At 43.2% G+C, this 17,492-nt stretch overlaps 1 protein-coding gene across 1 annotated transcript in view; it reads left to right on the top strand.

The window, feature by feature from the left end:
* PRMT8 (protein arginine methyltransferase 8) overlaps window positions 1-17,492 on the top strand; it is a 74,255-nt gene that overhangs the window by 38,594 nt on the left and 18,169 nt on the right. Inside the window, exons 3-6 of the mRNA XM_056341394.1 lie at window positions 4,753-4,908; window positions 12,315-12,378; window positions 15,763-15,905; window positions 16,293-16,380. Coding sequence (XP_056197369.1) covers window positions 4,753-4,908; window positions 12,315-12,378; window positions 15,763-15,905; window positions 16,293-16,380 — 451 coding nt within the window. The remainder of the gene's footprint in view (window positions 1-4,752; window positions 4,909-12,314; window positions 12,379-15,762; window positions 15,906-16,292; window positions 16,381-17,492) is intronic.

Genomic DNA, 17,492 nt, shown 5'->3' with positions numbered 1-17,492 from the left:
GGGCTGCATTAATGGGAACATATAGCCCAACAGCCCCCAGTAAATACACTCCCGGAAAGAATTCAAAATACACAGTGATCCGTATTTACCATCCAAAAACTGACTATAGACCAATTCTAAAGAGGACACTAATATATTTACGTGACCCAAGAGGATGGAATCTTAAAGACTAGGATGTAAAAAGGCCACTGTGAAATCAGCTGCACTTCTCACAAACCACATAATAAACAGTATCTATTTCCATTATTCTAGTGATTGTTTATGGGGTGTATACATAAACAGAATACATCTTACCAGTGTAGCATTCAGAAATTCAATCCAAGAAGGCAAGAAGATAGAGGAACAATTGAGTGGGAAGGAGACCTAAGAGAAATATTGAAGACACATCAGAGACCTCAAATCATGTCAAGTTCCTGGTAGAAGGATGCAGCTTTGCAGGTCTCAGGGAGTGCAGGGAGCACCTGGGGCCTCTTGCTGATGCTGGGAAGTGGGAGGTTGCCTCCTTGCCTGCAGGAGGTGTGCACTGGTCACAGGATCTGTGTCAACAAGTAAAGGAGCTGCTAGAGGACACTGGCAGACTTTACAGCACCATGGAGATGAGGAAGAGACTAACTGGATCTTCTCCAAGATCCTGAAGATACTAGAGCCTAAATCTCCAGCTGTACTGAAAGGAGGGGCAGTCAGAGTCTCTACTTACCAGGTTTGGAAGTGGAGACTCCTTTGCTGGTAAAGGTTGGAAACATGTGACTTCTGGCAAGCAGAGGAGAGCTCCTGATCCACCCGCAGATCTCTAGCTGCAGAATAGGTTCAGTGCCTTCACCGTAGGTGAGGGGCAGGAAGTTCTGTGCAATGAGGCATCAGAACCAGTTGGCCCTGAGCCACACAGAAGCACTGGGAGGAAGCCGCAAGTGGTAAGAGTGGAAGGCTCTCTCCTGCAGGGGACAGAGGCCCCCATATGCTGACCTGACCTGCTGTCTAAGCTTTTGAATCTGTGACATCGTGGAGAGGCTGCTGACATTCATCCAGCCCTTAGACCAGCCTTGGATTACTACTGCTGCTCTTCCACATGAGCACTAATGAGACCTGGAGCATATCAAGTGTGACCACACAGCTCTTGGGATGACAAGCAAGGTGTGCCAGGTGGTTTTTTGCCTTAGTTCTAACAATGCAGAGAAGGACTTGAGGAGAAGTGCTCCTGCAAGTCCACAACTGGTTGTGCAGCTGATGTTAATGACGTGTTTTCAGCTTTTATGTCTACGGGACCCTCTCTGAGGATTGAGGTCTGCTAGGAAGACATGGAATCCACCTGACAAACCAGGCCAAAAGCGTCTTTGCCAACAGGCTGGCCAACCTGGTGAGGAGACCTTTAAGCTAAGAATGATAGAGGAAAGACATGATGACCCACAGTCACACGGGGAAGTGGTAGACCAAGTTGGTAAGCAAAAGATGCAGGGTGGTGTGGACAAGACCTCACAGTCCATAAAACACAGCAGAAGGGGGCCCACCCCAAGTGTAAGTACATGTGAAGCCTGAGAGATGGCAGAGGTGTTGGTGGTGTGTGGTGCTCTGCTGGTCCTGATACTTACTAAAAGGAATGAACCAGCTGGGGTTGTGGTGGTTAGGACAGGCTTGGATGCAGTGACCATGAGATGATAAAGTTCAGGATCCTGAGAGCATGGATCCTTTTCATCCTTTTCAGGGATCTGCTTGGAAAAATCTCATTAAGAGATGGTCCTGCAGATAGGAGGTGTCCATGAGAAGTGGATGATTTTCAAGGCTTGCATCCTCCAAGAATGGTCCATCCTGACATGCATAAAGTCAAGCAGTGGTGGCAGAAGACCTGCATCAATGAACAAGAAGCTTCTGACAAATTTCAAACCAAAAAAGAAGCACACAAGAGGTACAAGAAGGGTCAAATGACCCAGGAGTAATTTCAGGGCCAGGGTTAGAAAAGCTCAGTTATGTCTGGACATGAATCTGGCAAGGGATGAGAAGGGTAACAAAGCAGGGCTTCTCTGGGTGTATTAACAGCAAAATGAAAACTGGGGAAAAGGTGGGACTGTTGCTGAATGAGGCAGGGTATCTGGTGACAAAGGACATGGAAAATTACCTCTTCAGTTCTGCTTTTACTGGCAAGACTTGCCTTCAGGATTCCTGAGTCTCTAAGATGAGTGGCAAAGACCAGAGTGAGGAAGACGTACCCTCAACAGCAAAGGATCACTTAAATCAGACATACGTCAGTCTATGGGACTTGATGGGCTGTGTCCGCCAGGGCTGAAGGAGCTGGTTGATATCACGGGCACAAACTTAATTGGAAAACAATGTTCTTTACTGGGAAGTCAGTAAAATGCTGGCTATGGAGGCTCCAACCATGGACATATTTAAAACCTGATGGACAAGGCTCTGATAAACCTGTGCATGCCGTTTGTGCCTCTTGTCCTTTAATTGGTTACCACTGAGAAGAGTGGTAACCGCCGCCTTTCCTCCCCAACTGAACACGTATTTATACACATTGATAGGATCCCTCAAGCCTTCTCTTGTCAAGGCTGAACAGTTCTAGCTCTCTCAGTCTCTTCTCACATGTCAGATGCTCCAATCCCTTAATCATCATCATGGGCCTTCACTGGATCTGCTCCAACATCTCTTGTCCTGGGGAACCCAGAGCTGGACACAGGACCCCAGATGTGGTCTCACCAGTGCTGAACCATCTCCCTTGATCTGCTGGTGACACTTGTTTCAGTGCAGCCCAAAATGTGGCAAGGGCACCTTTCTGGCTTATGTTGAAACTGCTGTCCACCAGGTTCCCCAGGTAATTTTCAGAAAACACTGCTTTCCTGACAGCCTGTCCTCAGCCTGTTCTAGTGCGTGAGGTTATTCCTCCCCATGTGCTGGACTTTGTGTTTCCCTTTGTTGACTTTCTTCAGATTCCTGTCAGTTCTTTCCTCAGCTTGTTGAAATCCCTCTGATTTGCAGCACAACCATCTGGTGAATTAACCACTCCTCCCAGTTTTCAATTAACAGCAAACTTGCTGAGACTGCACTCTGTCCCATCATCCATGTTGTTATTGAAGGTATCCAACAGTATTGGTGCCAGTTTTGACTCCTGGGGGGACACCACTAGTGACTGGCCTCCAGATGGACTTTGTGCTGCGGATCACATCATTTTGAGAGCAGCAGTTCAGTTAGTTTTCAGTCCAATTCACTGACTATTTACGTAGTCCATATTTCATCAATTTTTCAATGAGTATGTTATGGAAGATGGTGTTGAAAGTCTTGTTAAAATCAAGATAAACAAGCATGCAGTCCCCTCATCCACAGAGCCCATTATTTCACCACAGAAAGCTGTCAGGTGGTCCATCATCTCCAAATCCTGCTGAACACTCCCAATCACCTTATTGTCCTCAATATGTTTGCAAAGAGTTTCCATGAGAATGTGCTCCCATCACTTTTCCAGTGTTTTTGGATTGTTCCTCTGCCTTTTTCTTTGCCTGACCAAACCATGCTTTATGATGATAAAAACAGCCTTTTAGTCATCTACAGTACATACAGTATCCTGCCAAGACAGTTAAGTGAGCAAATGATGTATGCAACAGTTCAGTGCACTAGTGCTTCAAGGCTGCTGGGCAGTGAACTGATCCTTCTTAACCTGAAATTCAAAACCCCATTTGTTTACTTGCTTAAACTATGACAAGATGGTAGTAGTATGTAGAGGAATTATAGAGGAACGAAGGCAGGTTAAATAACATTGATAACATACAGCTGTGGGCTGGCTTCAGGGGCGGTGGGTTGGCTGACGTGGGTAGTGTGCAGCTGTGGCTGGTTCCTGCTAAGTAGTTAATTAGCTCTGAGGGGTGAGGAAGAGGAGCACTGGGTGAAGACAGACCTGGAAGAAGCAGAGGGAGAAGAGAGAGAGAGCGCGTACGTGCGTACATGCCCTGGATGTAGGCATCCAGGTGGTTTTTTGGCTTTGGACCTTTTCTACAGTTCATGCAGTCCACAGGGTGGACTGGCCTGAAGAGGATGAAGGAACAGCACGGACAGTAGAAGAACTTTTGAAATCTTCTGGGGGATTGGTGGCTGTGCTGGGGCAAGGTGTGGGAACTACTTATTGAAGTTAACCTGGGATGGGATGGTAAAAGCCTTGTTGCAGCCGGCTAGTTTTGATAGTGCTGCAACAAGATAGTGGTCTAGGTTATACACTAATATCTTCTGGAAATTGGTCATATAAATGAGTGAACAGAAGAGCAATAAGCGAGTACCATATGGCACAGCATCTCTAAGCTCTGCTGTGGACATCCTGCATCATTTTAGGCAAGGCTATCAAGATGGCTGCCTTATAACAGTTTATAGAACGATTTCTTTTGCGTTCAAAGAGGAACCTCAGAAAGTCCCTCTGCTGAGGCTCTAGGCTGTGCATGATTTCAGAGAAAAGGAAAGCTGGGATTTCTGTATGGCTTCTGTTTATGCCCAAAGCAGTGCTGTAGTTAGATTACATTCTGGTTGTCAATTGTAACAGTGAAGTAATATTTGAAGAAATAAAATAGTACAAAGGGCATCATGCTGCTTCTTAATAATTCAATTCTAAGTAGCTAGCATTTTGCAGTTGCTTTGATGTGTGCACCCCAAACTACATGAAAAACTCTTTAGATTGCGTATTAATAATGCTTAAATTATAATCAAGGAATACATTCAGCAGCAATGAATGCATATAAGCACTTCAAATAACACAATGGTGTCTTTTTTTCATAACAGGAAATGTTAAAGGACGAAGTGCGCACATTAACCTATAGAAACTCAATGTATCACAATAAGCATGTTTTTAAGGATAAGATTGTCCTTGATGTTGGAAGTGGCACGGGAATCCTCTCCATGTTTGCGGCAAAGGCAGGAGCCAAGAAGGTATATGGGGTAAGAACAATTTCTCTCATATTTTGACTTGTTTGTGCATTTTTGCCTTAGAATTTAGCTTGGTGATTTACATTTTCTTACTTGTCATGGCTTGAAATACTTCTCTCCAAGCTCCTGTGTGGCTTGATTTACAGTGACTTTAGTGGAGTTCTGTTGCTTTCTGTGACTTGCAGTAGTGTGCCTTTTCCAAAGAGAGACATGATGTTTTTTCTTGTGTGGAATTTTTGGTGATCTGGTACATAGCCACGCTTTTTGTCAGCTGCAAAAAAATTTTCAAGGGACTCACTCCTACTCAAGGGGGTCAAAGGAATTATCTTGCTTTTTAAAATTCTTAAGTTCTGCAACTTTGTAGTCTTGGAAACAAATTTCTTTAATACGTTTTTCCCTGTACGTTACAACTCAGCAAATCATGGAAGAAAGCATGTTTTCTGTGCCAACGATAACACTTCTCAGAGGCAGATGGGAATGATTGCCTTAAATACATTGAACTTTACACAATCACAGAATGGTTGGGGTTGGAAAGGACCTCTGGAGATCATCTAGTGCATCCTCCTGATAGTGCAGGTTTGCCTACAGTAGGTTGCACAGGGTCACATCCAGGTGGGTTTTGAATGTTTGAGAAGGAGACTCCACAGCCTCTCTGGGCAGCCTGTTCTGTGCTCTGTCACCCTCAAGGTAAAGAAGTTCTTCCTCATATTCAGGTGGAACTTCTTGTGTTACAGTTTGTGCCTGTTGCCCCTTGTTCTGTCACTGGGCGCCACTGAAAGGAGGCTGGTCCCATCCTCTCGATACTTGCATTTGAGGCATTTGTAGACATTGGGAAGATCCCCTCTGTCATCTCTTTGCCAGGCTGAACAGGCCCAGCTCTCTCAGCCTTTCCTCCCAAGGGAGATGTTCCAGTCCCCTAAGTCAGCTTTGTAGCCCTCCGCTGGACCCTCTCCAGTAGTTCCCTGTCTCTCTCGAACTGGGGAGCCCAGCGCTGGACACAGCACTCCAGATGCAGCCTCACCAGGGCAGAGCAGAGGGGCAGGATCACCTGCCCTGACCTGCTGGCCACGTTCCTCCTAACGCACCCTGGGATCCCATTGCCCTCCCTGGCCACCAGCACACACTGCTGGGCCATGGGCAACTTGCTGCCCACCAGGACTCCCAGGTCCTTCTCTGCAGAGCCGCCCCCCAGCAGGCCAGCCCCAGCCTGTCCTGGTGTGTGGGGTTGTTCCCCCCCCAGGGGCAGGACCTCTGTTGAGCTTCATCAGGTTCCTCTGTGCCCAGCCCTCCAGCCTGCCCAGGTCTCACTGAAGGCAGCGCAGCCTCCTGGTGTGTCAGCCACTCCTCCCAGCTTGGCATCATCTGCAAACTTGCTGAGGGTGCGCCCAGTCCCTTCATCCAGGACACTGATGAAGAAGTTGAACAGGACTGGACCCAGTACTGACCCCTGGGGAACACCAGTAGCTGCCGGCCCCCAGCCAGACTGCACTGTTGATCACAACCCTCTGAGCTCTGCCATTCAGCCAGTTCTCAGCCCACCTCACTGTCTGCCCATCTACCCCACGCTGCCTGCGCTTACCTGTGGGGGTGTTACGGGAGACAGTGTCAGAAGCCTCGCTGAGGTCATGGTATACAACATCCACTGCTCTCTCCTCATCTACCCAGCCAGTCACTCCATCATAGAAGGCTATTGAGTTAGTCAGCTGTGATTTCCCATCGCTGATTCCATGTTGACTAAACATGAGGAAAAGAAGGTTATCAGGAGTAAAGAAGACCTCCAGGATGAGCTGTTTCATCACCTTTCCAGGGATGGAAGTGAGGCTGACTGGCCTGGGTCCTACTTCTAGCCATTTTTGAAGACTGGAGGGATGCTGCCTTTTGCAGTCCTCAGGCACCTCTCCTGTTCTCCATGACCTTTCAAAGATGATGGAGAGTGGTTTTCCAGTAACATCTGCCAGCTTCCTCAGTAACCCATCAGGGCCCACTGATTTCTGGGCATCAGGTTTCCTTAAATGATCTCTAACATGATGCTCCTTGACCAAGGGAAAGTCTTCCTTTCTCCAGACCTTCTCTCTTGCCTACAGGATCCTGAGGGCTGGCCTTGGCAGTTAAAGACTGAAGCAAGGGCGGCATTCAGTAACTCTGCCTCCTTTGTATCCTTCATCACCAGGGCACCCACCCCATTCGGCGGAGGGCCCACATTTTCCCCAGTCACCCTCTTCCTACTGATGTACTTGAAGCAGCTCTTCTCATTGCCTGTGACAACCCTCAACAGATTTAATTCCAAACAGACCTTAGCTGCCTTTGTTGCATCCCTGCATGTTCTGGCAACGTTGCTATATTCCCCCCAAGTGGCCTGTCCCTTTTTCCACATCCTGTGAACTTCCTTCTTCTGTTTGAGGTTTGCCAGATGCTCCTTGCTCACCCGTGCAGGTCTCCTGCCCCTTTTGCTTGATTTGTTACTCATAGGGATGCACCTACCTTGAGCTTGAGGAAGTGATGCTTGAATATTAGCCAGCTCTCTTGGACCCTTGTACCTTCTAGAGCCCTAACCCATGGGGTCCCTCCACATAGGTCCTTGAAGAGGCCAGTTAGCTCTCCTGAGTATGAATGTGCATTTCTCTGCAGAGAAGTCATTAGAGAGAGCATAATTTGCTTCCTAATTATACTCAGTTATTTGCACTGACTTTAAAATGACAAATACAGCTTCTTTTTGCTTTGTACTACTGTTTGCCCTGCAGGCACAACACAGAAAAGAATAAGTAGATTTTATTTCTCTGTGTAATTCTTCAACAATTTAAAAAATAAAATTAAGTTGACTACATCTCTGCATTTGAAGACATTGATGTCACTGAGGATCTAATCTGTGTGTCTTTATTAATGGTAACGATACATGAAACACCAGGACTCCTCTTCAATTCTCAGGCTTATATTTACAAAATCCAATGTAATTCTGAGTGGCACATATTCATGAGTATCACACTAGAGCATAGAAGTATAGATAGCTGAAATCAGGAGGTGCTGGCAAAAGGTTTGGAGTTTAAGCATGAGACTTATATGGAATTGGCAGCTGGCATATATTTGTTGTAAACCAAGTACACAATTTATTATCTCAAAGCCTTGGGGAGTGAGGCTTCCGTGATGCAGAAATGCAGGTCTCACAAGGATGTCGCGGTGCTTTGAAAGTGCATATACAAAACGATGATGCTGTGCTCCCACCTTCCTATCTCCCAGATCCCTGACCATATGGTCTTCCTCCCTCCCCTGTGCTGGCACTGGTGCTTATCTGATTCTCTGGCAGAAAATTCCACAGGTTTGTTGTTGTTGTGGGTTTTTGTTTTGGTTTTTTTTGCTTTGGACCTCTTTTACAGTTCATGTGGTACCTCAGGCATTTATAACGCTCAGTGGCACACCCGTGTCAGCCCACCCAGACTGGTCAGCACTGAAGCTGGGGGGCATGCTCTCCGGGAAACAACTCCCAAAGGAACTCAGTTAGGTGCAAAACTCTTCTGCTACAGCCTGAGTTTCAACTTCCTCGCCACATGAGCTACCTCACCATGAACCCGATCATACAGCAAGCTACGGAGTTGTATTCGTATTGGAAAAGAAGATATTTCAGAGATCTGGCAGTGGCAGCCTTACAGTCAAATCCAGTCTTTATGGTCCTATTGGCAAAGAGTGCCAACGGAAACTGCAAGTGTTCCTTTTAAAAAGCAAACATTTGCCATGACTTATTACATAGAGCTGAGATGTTCAAGTTTCTTCTCCACAGTTAGATGTGATTTTTCAAATAGCATGATGTGGGAGCTGTTGACAAATGCAGCGTGTTGGTTTGCTGAGTACAGTGCCACTGAAATCACTCTCCTCTTTCTCAGTCTTTCCCTTTTTCAGGTTCAAATTCACCCACTACCTTGTCTGGTTCTTCTTATCCCCTCTTATTCTCTGTTGGAATTATTCCTTGCCACTACCTCAGCCAACTGCTAGAATTGTCTCTGGATCTTCAAGAGGTGTAAATCATGGAATCACTGACTCATAGAAAAATTTCTTTTAGAAGACCTCTGGAAGCATCTAACTCAACCTCCTTCTCAAAGCAGACTTAAGTTTAAAGCTGTATCAGGCTGCTCAAGACATTATCCAGTCCAATTTTGGAAAATCTCCAAGAATGGAGACCCTAAATCCTCTCTCAGGACCTATCCTAGTGCTACAATCAGCAGGAATTTCCCTTGCCACAGCTCACGATTACTGACTTTTGTGCTGTCACCATGCTCTTCAGAGAAGAGTTTGACTTTTTCTCTGCAAGGCCTTTGTAGATAGTTGAAGAAAGCTCTTGGACTGGGGGGATCTTTTCTGCATGCTGAACAAAACCAGCCTCCTCAGTTTTTCTTCTTCCTTCACGTGCTCTGACCCCTAACCACTGTGGGAGGATAGCAGTAGATTGTGCGATGGTGTTCACCTAACTGTGGAGCTGTTATAAGACATGCAGAGATAGGACTGGCATGTGGCTTTGGTGCTTGGGAGGGGTGAGTGAGGGACAGAAAAATACATTCAATCGTACCTTGAAACCTTGGTTCATCTGCTGCACTCAGTCACACAAAATTCAGGACAATCACTGCAGCAGAATGGTATTTTCAGACAAACAAAACAGTGTAGGTGTGAAGAAGTTAGACACATAACATCTGACATGTGCCTTCATTTTAACTGATTTGAATAAAAAGATGATGACAAGGACACAGCCCAGGAGAAAAATCTGGGAATGTGGCAGCAGTTTCAGAAGAAGACCCAAAGACCTCAGTAAAAGAGGAGACATTTGCAGCGTTACTGAAGACTGAGAAGTAAAATGAGATGCATACACACATACAGAACTAGATATAGCTGAAGAAACTCAAGGGCCCATACTGGGACCACTGCTATTTAGCATCTTCACCCTCAGAGGCCTGCAGTGACACAAAGCTGAGGGGGGCAGCTGATATACTTGAGGGAAAGGGATGCTGTCCAGAGGGACCTTGACAAGCTTGAGAAGTGGACCAGTGTGAACCTCATGAAGTTCAACAAGGCCAAGTGCAAGGTCCTTCCCTTGCAACAAGGCAATCCCCAATGTCAGTAAAGACTGGGTGGTGATGAATTGATTGGGAGCAGCTCTGCAGAAAAGCTCTTTAGGAACACTGGTGGATGGGAGATTGGGTACGAGCCAGCAGTGTGTGCTTACAGGTTAGAAAGCCAATTGTATCCCAAGCTGTGTAAAAAGAACTGTGGCCAGCAGGTCAAGGGAAGTTATCCTCCCCCTCTACTCTACTCTGGTGAGACCCCACCTGGAGTACTGCATCCAGCTCTGGGGACCCTGGTACAAGAAAGACATGAACGTGTTACAGTGGGTCCAGAGGAGGCCACAAAAATGATCAAGGGGCTGGAGCACGTCTCCTATAAAGACAGGCTGAGAGAGTTGGGATTGTTCAGCCTGGAGAAGAGAAGGGAGATCTTATTGCAGCCTTTCAATATACAAAAGGGTCTTATTAGAAAAGTGAAGAAAAACTTTTTACCAGGGCCTGTAGCGATAGTACAAGGGGTAATGGTTTTAAACTGAAAGTGGGTAGATTTAGACTGGATATAAGGAAGAATTTTTTTATGATGAGGGTGATGAGGCACTGGAACAGGTTGCCCAGAGAAGTTGTGGATGCCCCATCCCTGGAAGTGTTCAAGGTGTGGTCAGATGGCGTTTTGAACAACCTGATCTAGTGGAAGATGTTCCTGCCTATGGCAGGGAGGTTGGACTACATAATATTTGAAGGTCTTTTCCAACCCAAACCATTCTATGATTGTAAATGGAGGTATGGACATTTTTTTACTGGAACACACAGCTCTCATGAAATCCAAGGGCTTTGTAAAACAGGACAGAATTGAGAAGATCACTGACTTGAAAGAGAATTGGGGAAAAACCTGACAACACTGATGTTTCTTCCTGATTCTTAACCTACAGAATTCAGTATTTTCTTTTTCTGAAATGAGTTGCTTTTTAAAATAAAAAGGTACCACAATATATAATCCAAGTCAAAATAGAGGCAAACAGTTCTAGCCACCCTAAAGCAAGTTTATTTTCCAAAATATATATTCCTTTCTGGAATATTTGAGTTTGGGGGTTTTGTTATTTTGTTTCTTTGAGAATGAAGCTTATTTTTGGAAACGTGTAGTCATTCATGAAATAAAACTTACTATGTCTTTGCATCTTTTTCTTTGGAAAGGTTGGAAAGCCACCTTCAAACACCTACATACCCATGCTTTATTTAAAAATCATCCTAAACAAGCAGAAAGAATAGGCAATGGAATTGAAAATGCCAGACAGATGTGAATACAGACAGGAAAACTGAGTATGTGGTAACAGCTGTAAGTATAGGCAAGACATAGAGTCTATACTGTTTACAGTAAGGGAAGAAGGAGCTGGGTGGAAAAAAAGGACAGAGTTCTCCCCAAGGGATTTCTTCCTTGGACTCTCTGGGCTGGCACTCTGGTGGTCCTTTCTACATGCCAGTTTTGGTTTATGTTCAGGCCGGTAAGTCAGACATCTTAAGGTGCAGTTTAACGCCACAGGCAAGCCGAGCAGAATTAATGCTCGTGTTCCCGTGGGGACAGGGATTGATATTATGCCTGCTATTATGTTTAGCTGTTTCATGGGCCTATATAAAAAGAACAAGGGATTTGTGTGTCCTTCCATCCACTGTTCTGCTATCTGTGAGTGCAAATAGGCAAATCTAAAACTAGGAGGTAGTTTGTAATTTCTTGTCTAATGCAAGCACAGAACTGGGTACAGGAAAAGACATGCAGATCTGGACGTCTTTGTAAATACAGAAATTTCAGTAATTTCTTATGTATAAAATGTCTGTATTTTTTTTTTATGCATTGAAAAAGATGATAGATTTTTCACAGAGAAAGGCAATTGCTTCTTGACATAGACCAATATTGGCATAGTTTGAATTTTAACATTATTCACGAAGTTTGAATGTATTTTGTTTTAAAATACGTGAAGAAATGTAGCACCATGCTAATTCATTCCCTTCAGCAGACTTTTCGGGGGGAATGAGGCAATATTCTGAAGTAGCAGGAATAAATTAAATAACATCATTAATAAATTATGTAATTTTCTGGTTAGGGCCTCTTTTTTACACATTTCAACAGTTTTAGAAACAATCTTTTCTATATAGCCTGTTTAACTCAAACACAGACTGCAGTTTAAATGTTAAGATATCATTGATCATGATCCTGCCCACACAGGTTTGATTTACTCTTTATCAATAATTACATGCTCTGCAGGGTCTTTGCTGCCTTCAGTAGATTTTGAGGTTTTGGTTTGGTTTGGTTTTTAGCTGAGATCTCTAATACAGAATTACTCTTCCTCTTGCTTTCTTTTTTTTTCTTTTTTTTCCTAGATTGAATGCTCAAGTATATCTGACTACTCAGAAAAAATTATCAAGGCTAACCACTTGGACAACAGTAAGGCATATATAAAAATATTTTCTTCAGGAGAAAGAGGGGATAACTGTTTCACTTTTTCTGATTTATTTGTGTTGTGTGGTTTATATATAAATGGTAGTTTTGCATAATTTACTCATGTAAATACAAAACTAAACACCTCATTCTAGGCACTACAGCAATTCCTCATGGGAAAAGTTACTTCTGCATTTACTTCTAGGCTCACAGACGACAGAAGCAAATAGGACTAATCTGTGGGCAGTTTGATTTAGCAAAGCAGACAGAAGGCCCCACATTAGAACTGAACTTTTCAAATTAATTCTGCCATTTGAATTCCACATTATCTCTTAAGTGGGATTGACACACACTTACATTCAAATCGAAATAAGGTTCAAAACAAAAAGTATTCCTTATCGATACAGATTTTTCACTAAGGGTTTCTTCTGACTTCCAACTTCTAAAAAAAACTACTAACAACCTAAAAAACCAGGCTTTTTTTAACTGAGGCTATGAGGCAGATCTTATTTAAAAGTGCTTTTTGTGAAGAGCTTGCCTTTGCTGCAGAGCAATGCAGGTCATAGCTAGCTAGACCATATCGTTTGCCCCCGCTTTTAGCTGCATCTGTGCTGATGCTCTGCTAGCACATGCGCAAAAATAGATTTCTGTTCTGGTTTGGATCTGTTCTGATTTTTATTGCTGTCACTGGCAGCTTCTGACTAACACAGAGCTGTTTGGGAGGAGAATTTATTGTACAGCATGAGTGTTCAAGTGGTGTGGTGTGAAAGAGACAGCAGTGATGTGGTATATAAGAGGTCAGCAAATGTGTGCAACTTTTGGCTAAGAAAAAGAAGGAAGCAAAGGACCAGAAAATACTCTCCTCCACAGTAGGGGTAAGGCACTAAAACGAGGAGGTGGTGCCCTGAGCTTGGTTATCCTGCACCTTTGGTGCAGAGCCCGTATATTCCCAGAATGGTCTTTCATCAAATAGCTACACAAACAGCATACCGCAAATAAATTCATGTTTGGATTTCCAGCAACAGGAATTGTGTGTGAAGGGTTCATTGTCAGAATAAATAAGAAGGATCCAGTGTGCTCCAGAGGCTGCAGAAGGTATTTATCACTGCTTCTTCCTCCTGTTTCTCCAAGGAGCGAGCCCTTGGAAAAACTGTGGATGAAGAAGCAGAGACCCCTCCCCTTTGGCAGGAGACTCGCCTGGGCAGGCTCAGCAGTCTGGCTGGACTGCAGTTTGCTCTCCAATATAGACAAATTGTACAACCGAACTACCATTTACACACTTTACACTGACCCACATTCACTTTCATTTTAATGCAGCCACGTACTGAGCCAAAGGATCTTGTTGCTCATGGAAATTTTTTCTTTCTCCCCCCCCTAATTGTTTAGAGAAATGCAGAGTCAGCAAAAGGGGGTAACCAAGAGAAAACCCACTGTTTCCAGAACAGATACAATCTGTTCCCACATGATGCCTTATGAAGATGTTTCATCAAATTGAAGGGAGGTGGGAGGAACTTGTGCTGATGCTGCTTGCACTGTGACTGTTCTGGGTGTAAACAGAGGGCTCCAAAGTCTGCAGGTGTGTCACTGGCAGCTGTCAACAGTGCTAAAATTCACTCCAAAATAATTGTGGCAGTGAAAGTTCTCGGGAGAAAAGAGAACTAAAGAGAACTCGTGGCTGGAGCTTGTAGACATGAAGAGTCTTCAGTATAACAACAGATGAACTATTGAGCTACTAAGGAGTTTAAAGAAGGGGAAGGAAAAGGGAACTCTGCTCTTTTCCAGTCAGGTTGCTCTTACCAGCTGATATTTTGTGTTCCCAGTCTGAATCAGAGTTCTCAATTTCTTAGGGGGACAGTCTGGATTAGAAGTTTGCTATGCAAATAAAGTGGTGGCATCTGGTTAGAGGAGTACTAGTACTGCATGTGTTTTGAAAAGATGAAACCACATCTTCCCTGGACTGAGTTCTCAAAATCACTCTGCTCACACTTCCACCCTTAAACAGCTAACCAAGTTCTAGCTAAATGAAAGTGTGTTCATCTTCCTCAAACTGAATGTTGAACATGTTCATCAATAGAAAATGCCATCACTAAAAACTGTCGTTTATTGAGAGTAATACAGCAATCTTATAAATTAGTAATGGAAAGAAAAATATTTCTTCTGTCCTTACTTTATTCCTGAATTTCAAGTTCATCGAGTTACCTTGGTAAGGAAGAATCCAGAACCATGAGACTTTACCCACTGTAACAAACACGTAAATAGCAGACAAACACAAGTTTCAAATTATTTGTCTAAAGAATTTGGAATACATTTGTAAATAGGACATATATAAAAAAAATGCAAGAAGGATTGGTGAATTGTGTAATGACCCTAAAACAAAATTATTTGTTACAACTAAACTAAATATGAACCAGCATTTAACTTTCCTTTAAGCAAAACATCTGTTCTAGTATTAACCAGTTCTATAATTGCTTCTTGATTTGCTCTTGCAGTGCATGCCCAGTCTCCTGTAAGTAGTATACAGTACTGCCAGTAATTTAATGCTCTGTTTTGTATTAGTGTCTCTGAGGTTCTGGTATTCTATTACATCAAACTTCCAGCAACATTTTTAATTTCCTTGAAACTAATTTGGTGACAAAATACCTGCCAGCAATGTTTTCCAGCAGTCACTTTAGATAACCATGGAAGGTTATGCAAGTCTAAATCAGAAAGAAGATTCAGAGTGAAAATGCCAGTATGCTATAAAAGATTCCATCACGAAGCAGAAAGGAATGAGAAATGTTTTTCATGAGGTAACTGTGTTTGTACAAACTTGGTTGTTTGTGTACTGTCAGGCTAGATCTGACTTTCTCAGTTGAGTCAGCGCCCCAGAATTCACAGAAGAAATAAGCTGTAGTTTCCTCATTGTGAAGCCAGCATAGTATCTTTGAAAATCAGACAAGAATTAGATCCTAGTTCCATAAATCTCTAATATCTCAGTGATGAGATCATGTATGTGCAAACCTACAGGGATTTTTAAAGGATTCTAGTGGGTTCTTTGCCTTACTTGGTCAATGTTCTAGAAATCCTCCAAATTCCAAAGGGTGTGTAAAATGAGATCATGCAGGTAACCAGGTAAGGCTGTTTTTCTGTTGTTTTTTATATATGTGTTTTACTTGGTTTGGGGTTTGGGTTGGTTGGGTTTTTTTTTCCCCTTTATACTGATACAAAATTTGTGTTTATTATACTTACCACAAGTAGTTTTAAAATAGTGTAAAATCCATGGAGTCACCCCTTATCTACAGGCATTCAAGAAGAGAATCATATTGCAAAGGGCAGCCTGCTACTCACCAGTAAGGGAGTTAGTCAGGTGTTTTATTATGTGAAACATATTTCTTTGGATTCTTTTTTCAGTAATCACAATATTTAAAGGTAAAGTGGAAGAAGTTGAATTACCTGTGGATAAAGTAGACATCATCATCAGCGAGTGGATGGGTTACTGTCTGTTCTATGAGTCAATGTTAAACACAGTCATCTTCGCACGAGACAAGTGGCTGGTAGGTGCTCTGCATGTCATACTCCTTGCTGGAGCAATCATTTATTTTCTGACTACAAGCCTTCCCTCTCCTACTGTCACCGTAACAAGACACGGTTACATCTCCAAGTGCCACTTCTTGGGCTTAAACAAAAAGATTAACAAAGGGAATCTTGGTGAAAGAGCTTTGCTTTTGATTAACTGCTGGCGAAATTCGTATAGATGCTACCTAATGGCATTGCTACAGGCTGCAAGAGTTGCTGAGATTAAAGCTGATGTGACAATCTGAAGGGAAACAATAAAGGCATGCAAGGGGTGCTTGTCTGGTTTTTGTATGTGCAGTTCAAAATGTGATGTCTTTGTCAGGTGAATAGATTACGAGATCCATTTCCCCACAATTCATCAACAGAAACCTGGAGGGCTAATGTTTCCAGACCGAGCTGCTTTGTACGTGGTAGCAATTGAAGACAGACAGTACAAGGACTTCAAAATTCACTGTGAGTAAATGCCTGACAGTAATACTTTTCTATGGTGATTTCCTTAAAATATTTGATTTGTAGTGGCCTACTGTAATCTCTTTGCTGGCAAAAGTTTTGCAAAAGCCAAGAAATCACGGTGACCAGGCCAGAATTCCAGTATAAATATGAACACTGAGAAAACTCTAGTCTGGTGATAAATTCAGGAAACTTGCAGTAATTTCAAGTGCACGAAGGAAAGATGTATGAATAAATTAATGTAGACCTTTCTTAGAGTTATATTGATACTGCTACCTCTATTTTAATATGTGGATTTTAGGAGATCTAGTTTTGGTTTTGATAAATACATCATCCCACATAACTGCCATTAAAACTGGTAATACTCTTTTGCCATCCAGGTGCTGGGGTTTTGTTTTTAAAATAACAAGATTGGAAAAATTAATAAGATGCAAATTAGTTGTAAATGTTAAGAAGACTAGAAGAAATGCTATCTCACTAAAAAGCATGCCAAGAAGAAAAAGAACATGTAATGCTTTTTTAACATCTTGAAACACTTCATGTTAGAATTTTTAAAGGAAAAATAAGGATCAGAAATTTCTGGTTTATTTTGATGTGAATAAAGAGTTCTAAACTGTTTTTGGTTTACTTTGTAAATGCAGAAAATTGACTTTTCCTTTACATTGAAAATGTTGGGGTTTTTCCTTGAAAGTTTCATTGACTAACTTGTGCTGTTAGTGACCTCTGCACGTCACCTAGCCCAGCCTCCCGCTCAAAGCTGGCCAGATTGCACAATTAAAGCAGGTCACTCAGGGCCCTGCCCTGCAGCCAGATGATCGGGATTCCACAGCTTCTCTGGGCACCTCTTCAAATGTTGAGGCACCCTCAGGAGCAAATGTGTTTCTGAATATCCAGTCAGAATTTTCCATGCTGAAACATGCCCTCATTGTCCCTTGTCACCCGAAGGGAATCGGACTTTTTCTATATTTCCGTAGCAGCAGACAGCAATTAGGTCCCACCATTAGCCTTTGCTGCCCCAGGCTAAGCAAACCCAGTTTTCTTGGACACTCCTCACATCTCGGCATGTGGTTCACTTTCATCACCACAAGGTCATACTCCCGGTTCATGTTCAACTT

Source organism: Falco biarmicus, chromosome 5 (assembly GCF_023638135.1).
Source record: "Falco biarmicus isolate bFalBia1 chromosome 5, bFalBia1.pri, whole genome shotgun sequence".
Classification (NCBI taxonomy): Eukaryota; Metazoa; Chordata; class Aves; order Falconiformes; family Falconidae; genus Falco; species Falco biarmicus.
Note: the sequence above shows the minus strand (reverse complement) of the source record. Positions and strands in the feature narration are given on the sequence as shown.